The sequence below is a fragment of the Haliotis rufescens genome, unplaced genomic scaffold (genome assembly GCF_023055435.1).
Source record: "Haliotis rufescens isolate VD_foot unplaced genomic scaffold, xgHalRufe1.0.p SCAF_18, whole genome shotgun sequence".
NCBI lineage: Eukaryota > Metazoa > Mollusca > Gastropoda > Lepetellida > Haliotidae > Haliotis > Haliotis rufescens.
The window spans coordinates 28,417,117-28,424,460 of record NW_025963868.1 but is presented as its reverse complement, the minus strand read 5'-3'; the positions used below and the strand labels follow the sequence as shown (position 1 = coordinate 28,424,460).

Below are 7,344 nucleotides of genomic sequence, written 5' to 3'. Positions count from 1 at the left end.
TAACATACATCTACACAAACATAAGAAATAAAACTAGCGGAGTGAGCAAATTGGCTGTCCCCGAACTCCAAACATGATGTGTTTATCGATTCTACATTGGGTATCCCTCTAAGGCTCTTCACAGTGTTATCGAGTTCCCAACTCATACGAATAATACAAAGCGCTACCTTGCAAGCAATGCATGGAGCTTACTTCCGATAATAACAAACATGGTTGGTCATGTGATGTTGTCTCCCCTAGCAACGCGACGCGATTGTCAGCCGAGAAGCACGCGACAGTGTCAATCACTCGCGCATTGTAAACAAGCCAGGAGCTCTCACAATATTTTATTGACTCCAGCAAGTGAATAACTCGCCAGATATCAGAATGGAGCGGGCAGAAATCAACCCGCCATTTCGTAGCATGGTCCGAGCGAGCGGACTCGGTGAGATCTGGACCCATTCCACCGACCAGGTTAAGTTCAACCAGTTTGGGTGGAGATGCACCACGAAAGAAAACTCGTTTGCAAATGGGACTTTGATAGGGAACTGGAACGAAGACAAGTTTGATATCAGGAAGGAGCGGCAGGCGAAGAGTTTACCGTCGCAGGTGAGGTAGTTCAAATTTAACACCGCAGCGGCAATTTTTATACGTGTACCATAAATCGATGACACATCAGACATTACAAAATAATATTATAACACCCACGTCCAGTGGACCAAAGACGTACATCAATATACGTGTTTGGGTAAACATAAAACAATCTTGATAGATAACAGTAAGACATACATATAGATAACTATTTGAACTCCAAATAACCATGTTGTTTATTATGATTCATGTTTATTCCCAGTTTATTTTACTGACAATTTATTTAGATCGAATAAGCCGACAGGTTATCATTCGCCTGTTATTCCCTCCAGGCATAATGTTTACATTTGGGATAACAGTTTCTTAGTAAAGTACAGATTCACGTACTTTTTTTTCTTTTTTTTTTTTGGGGGGGGGGGGGGGGGGTCAGTCCCGTCCGGGATTCGAACCCACACTGCCAGAGTCAGCCACCTAACCGCCAGCACACAAAGTCAGGGATCTTACCCACTCAGCCACCGAGGTTTCCACTAAATGGAAGTCCGACACATCCTGTCCGAACTCCGAAGTCAACCAAATCAGCGAGCTCGGCCATCCGAACCTGTTAGTCGTCTCTCGTGATAAACACACATGGGCTGCTGAAGACCAGTAATAAATTTAATAAGAAAAATATGAGAGCAGCATTAGATAATTTGATTATTTAATATATCCAAGGGACCCGTGAAGAAACGAGGTAGAATAGGTCTTCAGAAACCCATGCTTGCCGTAAAAGACGACTACGCTGGTCTGTCTGATATAATAATAGTTACGTGTATGTGACATGGGTGCATAATAAAAAATGCCTTCATTCGCATGAAGTTCAACATGGCAGAAAAAGATCGAGAAGCGCGGTAACCACTTTACTAATCTCGCCATATTTCGCAATCCGTAGCACTGCATAAAATATGAGTTACACGATATTAACGCTGAGATGATTAGGGTGATGATGGTTATAATTTCATTCAATGAGCATCATAAATGTAATGGAAATATACCCTGTCGTTTTCTTATGTGTACCGACCATTCCGCCATAACCGATAGTCGATAAAAATATACAAAACGTGTAAATAAACGTGTTCGTAAAGGAGTGAACAGAAATATATTTACGTGAATAAGTATATAGTTGTGAGAAACGTCTTTCGGACCACTCTGGTCATATTTTTTCTTATGAACAAGGATTTTGTCTGAAAATATTAACGTGTATGTAACATGGATGCATAATCAAAATTCGCCGTCATTCGCTTGGTGTTCAAACATGGCAGAGAAAGGCCGAGAAGCGCGGTAACCACTTTACTAATCTCTCCATATTTCGTAATCCGTAGCATTGTATAAAGTATGAGTTGCATGATGTTAAAGCTAAGATGATCGGGCTGATGATGGTTATAATTTTGACTTTGTGCACTCAGTGTTTGATATCTAAATTCACGGTTTAAAAAGGGCATTTTATCGGGACCATATATGGTCCCTTGGCACTATGCGGGTGTGAAATGTGAGGGACCATATATGGTCCCGTGGCACCAAGAGGGAACAACAAACCAATAAATCCAAGGTTGGACGTGTAAAATGATATTGGAAAATCGCACTCCTCAAATCCTCAATAGTAAAAAAAATGAAAAAAATGTACGATTATCTATCTTTACAGTGAGCCTAAATATGTGCATCGATTTTCATTAATTAGAATAAACGGCAATTTGTTACTTTTCTGATTAGTCGGTAGTTATATAACCTGAAAAGTTAACATTTTCCAGTTCAATATCTGAAGCACCGACCATTTAATATCCGGGGTTGTTTTTTTTGTGGATTCTGGAGGGGGCTGGGGTGTTTTTTTAGATAGAATATTTGGTTAGGTCCAAAAAACGCTTCAAGACATACAGTTATCCCAAAAAGCTGTTACTTCATACTATCGCGTTGTCACTTGTCACAGTGATCAAACTGATTGCATGGATTGGTGCTCATTGTGTCAATCACGGGTTTGCCTGGACCAGGGATGATGATGCACGGACCAGCGTGAGTGTCAGGGAATGATCTGTAGAATATCATTCGTCACCACTCGCCCCTTTCCGTCACCTGCAAGAAGACTCGTCCCCCTATCGAGAAATGTTATGTGCGAAAATACGACAAACCAATCAGAATGCGCGTATGATTTCAAGTTCTTTGTCAAAGAATCCCTCAGAAATAATTTCTGTTTTTACATATGTCTTGCATCTAAAAATATACCAGAGACACAGTTAAATGTGTTCAATCATACTGTATAATTTCGCATGTCCTGATGTGCTTCTAATTGCATCTGAAATATAAATAATATATGGGGAAATATATGTGAACCATTGCGCAACGAGTTGACAATTGTTTTAGGTATGCCCGTTTGCGCTAAGACGGAACCCGGTCGCAAAAATGGCCACGAGAGGGGCACGAGTCGCTATTCGGCTTGTCCCGGAATAACACGAGTTGGTCACGAATGGTAGAATATATGGGAAAAGCTACGGTAAAGGCCGGGACCACATTGTCGATTACCGAAATGTAAAGAGTATGTAAAACTATGCATGATTTATTTTTGGGTGCTATATGAGTGAAAAAAGACTTAATTGTTACGTTTGGACAGTAATAATTATGATATATGTCCATTCAAGCCTTTAAATGAAATTATTTAGAGGTATCATAAAGGCACTAAATAGTCGGACGCACTTTTATGCAGCATTAAGTGAGCACAGAGACGCTGCAGAACACGCAGGGAAAGCAATATTTTACGTTCGCTTCATCGGGCACCTTTCATCATTCTAGGGATCGCGATCATTCGTGACCAACTCGTGTTATTCCGGGACAAGCCGAATAGCGGTGACGGAAAGGGGCGAGTGGTGACGAATGGGATCGCGATCTGTTTCTCACTAACCAAGCTTCCGGTGGAGGATCACGGGACTCAACATTTGAACACGAATAATACAATATGTTGACGGCAATGCGACTGAAAAACTGTATTTTTGTGTTTGTTTGTAAAGAAAGGGAATGTATGACAACTCGGTTATTGTCCAAAATAATGAGTTATGTTTTTTTATGATAAATTTTCAGCTAGATATCGCGAGCGTGTCACGACCAACTGGTTTCTTTAAATTAAAGATGTATTTTGTCTCCGGCATCCTTGTCTATATATATAAAAAAAGAAAAGATTTTGTCGTATAGAAAGCTCCTCTTCAGTAAACATTCAAAATAACATAATTTTACTACCAGATACCTGCGGTTTCTGTCAAAGGTACATGTCATTTATGCGAAAAAAGTTTGTTTTCATAATTATTTCAAAGTTATGTATCTCTCAAACGAGTCATGTATCATAAGAAAGAAACATTAAATATGTATCTGCCTTTATTTCTTGCCGTGAAGAGATCACCCGTCTAATAAACATACAGCTGTATTACACATTGTGTAATACCAAAGTGCGTGTTAATGTACTGCGGGAACAAGTTTCACGAACAAATATTGAAAACTCTCAACATCCCTGGGATCATTCAACAACATTACGTATAGAGATGAAAGATCACTGAAAGGAGCTTATGCACACTCGATGACCCCAGTAACCCTTTCGCTAGGCTGACGTCACATGGCATTGTTTCGCCGGTGGATCTTGCAACACCATTTCACAAATTATGTCATAGGGTATTGTCTTTGTAAACTTTGTGGTGCAGGACACCGTTCCACAAGGCGATCGTGCCGCCACGACACTTGTACGTCTAGGTTTATGGGAGTTATTGATAACCTTAGCGCTACGATAACTTTTTGAAAGGTGGGCCGTTGCATGGTATTAAATTAATACGTGTCATATTTTGACGTGTTTGAAGTATTGTTTTGTTAAACTCAATTAGATTATGCTGTGGATGTCTGTCTTTATTCACACACGACACTGAAATTCTAAAAAATGATGTCAATTGTCTGGTCCAGACTCGATTATTTACAGACGGCCGTCATATAGCTGGGATATTGCTGAGTGCGGCGTTAAACAACAATATATAATATTGCAATTCTGTCAAATTTGTACTCTTACACATTGCTGTGTTTTGCTTGGCAGTACAATCACTTCTTCGAGTCGACCTACGACTCCAGCTACAATCCGCAACCGCACGAGGTTCCACGAGATCTCAAACATCTTAAAGGTAAGTATGACAGATTGTCGACACAACTGTGGAAGTGTGTGTTTGTTAGTTTGCTTGTTGTTTAACGCCACACTCAGCAATATTCCAGCTATATGACGGCGGTCAGTAAATAATCAAGTCTGGACCAGACAATCCAGTGATTCACACCATGAGCATCGATCCACGCAATTAGGATACGATGACATACATTAACCAATTCAGCGAGCCTGACCCCCCGATCCCATTAGTCGCCTCTTACCATAAGCAAGAGGCGACTTACGGCATCGCTGTCAGGCTCGCTGACTTGGTTTATGCATGTCATCGTATCCCAATTGCGTCATATCATATTGCGTCATTATGACTCCACATGTGACAGTGACTCCACCACGTGAAATTATGACTCCACCACGTGACATTATGGCTCCACATGTGACAATGACTCCACCATGTGACATTATGACTCCACATGTGACAATATGACTCCACCATGTGACATCACGCCACATGTGACATAATGACGCCACTTGTGACAATGACCCCACCACGTGACTTTATGATGCCACATGCGACAATGACCCCACCACGAGACATTATGACCCCACCATGTGACATTATGACTCCACATGTGACATTATGACTCCACCATGTGATATATGACTCCACATGTGACAATGATTCCACCACGTGACATTATGACTCCACCACGTGACATTATGAATCCACCATGTGACATTATGACTCCACCATGTGACATTATGACTCCACATGTGACACTGACTCCACCACGTGACATTATGACTCCACCATGTGACATTATGACTCCACATGTGACAATGACTCCACCACGTGACAATATGACTCCACATGTGACACAGACTCCACCATGTGACATTATGACTCCACATGTGACATTATGATTCCACATGTGCCAATGACTCCACCACGTGACATTATGACTCCACATGTGCCAATGACTCCACCACGTGACAATATGACTCCACATGTGCCAATGACCCCACCACGTGACATTATGACCCCGATGTGACAATGACGCCACATGTAACATAATGACGCCACATGTGACAATGACTCCACCACGTGACAATATGACTCCACATGTGCCAATGACTCCACCACGGGACATTATGACACCACATGTGCCAATGACTCCACCACGGGACATTATGACTCCACATGTGCCAATGACTCCACCACGGGACATTATGACTCCACATGTGCCAATGACTCCAGCACGTGACATTATGACTCCACATGTGATATTATGATTCCACATGTGCCAATGACTCCACCACGTGACATTATGACTCCACATGTGCCAATGACTCCACCACGTGACATTATGACTCCACATGTGCCAATGACTCCAGCACGTGACAATATGACTCCACCATGTGACAATGACTCCACCACGGGACATTATGACTCCACATGTGCCAATGACTCCAGCACGTGACAATATGACTCCACCATGTGACAATGACTCCAGCACGTGACATTATGACTCCACCATGTGCCAATGACTCCAGCACGTGACATTATGATTCCACATGTGCCAATGACTCCACCATGTGACATTATGACTCCACATGTGACAATGACTCCACCATGTGACATTATGACACCACATGTGACCGTATGACTTGTTCCTGCAGCCCGACACCCGTATGCCTTCCCGGGACACCAGCCTGAACTTGACCGACCCGCTCTCAAGGCCACCTACAACAGCTGGGAAACAACAACACGTGCTTCCTATGTACACCCGAGCATCCGGGCACAGCCTTTGACGGGACCGGAAACACCAACTGCGCAAACTCAGACATAATGTGTACATCCGATTGTACTGTTTCTTATTTACGTTCTGATTGATATTGATTGTTAACCTGTTGATGCTGATGGAAAAACATAAAAAATAACCAACCTTGAGTAAATAATTTAGAATTAATTGATATGATGTATACTTACTTTGCAATATGGTGATATTCCTGTCACACATCAATCCTTAGAATAATAATATTTTGTGCTGATTAAGAGACAATCACTCGTAAATCAAATTACACGGTCAGTGTACAAAACCCGCATCATTGAATACCGTCAGGCCACTCTATTTTTATTTTTCGTTTCACGGGTCCGCCACCCCTACGGAAAAGCAGCTGAGAAGAAATAATTTAAACATAAAAAGATTTATTTTTATTTTGTCTCCCGCTAGTAATATAGACACTCGTATACTTTATAAAATGTTATATATATATATATATATATATATATATATATATATATATATATATATATATATTTATATATATATATTCCATGTCTTCATCACTGTCAGTGATTCAAGAAGCCAGCTGCAGCTTTAACTCTCTTTTTTTCATTTTCATAAATACACGATGGACATAGCTATTTATTTCTATATTTATTTTGATTGACCTTGTTTGGAAAAGCTGGACTAAATCCGTGAAACATAAAATTAAGAATGCTTGGCCTCACCATAATCAGACGATGCAGATGTGCTATGTATATATGATGTAGAAGACGCTACTATGCTAACCTGCTCAAAGTCACAGTCAGTATTATTGGATGACGTAGATGTGATACA

At 41.1% G+C, this 7,344-nt stretch overlaps 1 protein-coding gene across 1 annotated transcript; it reads left to right on the top strand.

Moving 5' to 3' along the window:
- The first annotated feature begins 228 nt into the window (after positions 1–228).
- On the top strand, positions 229–6,987 carry LOC124148916 (UPF0686 protein C11orf1 homolog). Its single transcript, XM_046520183.2, has 3 exons — positions 229–588; positions 4,664–4,748; positions 6,401–6,987. The coding sequence occupies exons 1-3, from the start codon at positions 367–369 to the stop codon at positions 6,568–6,570; spliced, it is 477 nt and encodes a 158-aa protein (XP_046376139.1). The 5' UTR covers positions 229–366; the 3' UTR covers positions 6,571–6,987.
- Positions 6,988–7,344: the final 357 nt, after the last annotated feature.

What these genes read in the sequence shown, in the direction of transcription:
- LOC124148916 (XM_046520183.2), top strand. Translation starts at nt 367, where the DNA reads ATGGAGCGGGCAGAAATCAACCCGCCATTTCGTAGCATGGTCCGAGCG. An exon ending in CGAAGAGTTTACCGTCGCAG is followed by an intron (nt 589 to 4,663) that starts GTGAGGTAGTTC and finishes TTTGCTTGGCAG; the next exon opens with TACAATCACTTCTTCGAGTC. An exon ending in AGATCTCAAACATCTTAAAG is followed by an intron (nt 4,749 to 6,400) that starts GTAAGTATGACA and finishes TTGTTCCTGCAG; the next exon opens with CCCGACACCCGTATGCCTTC.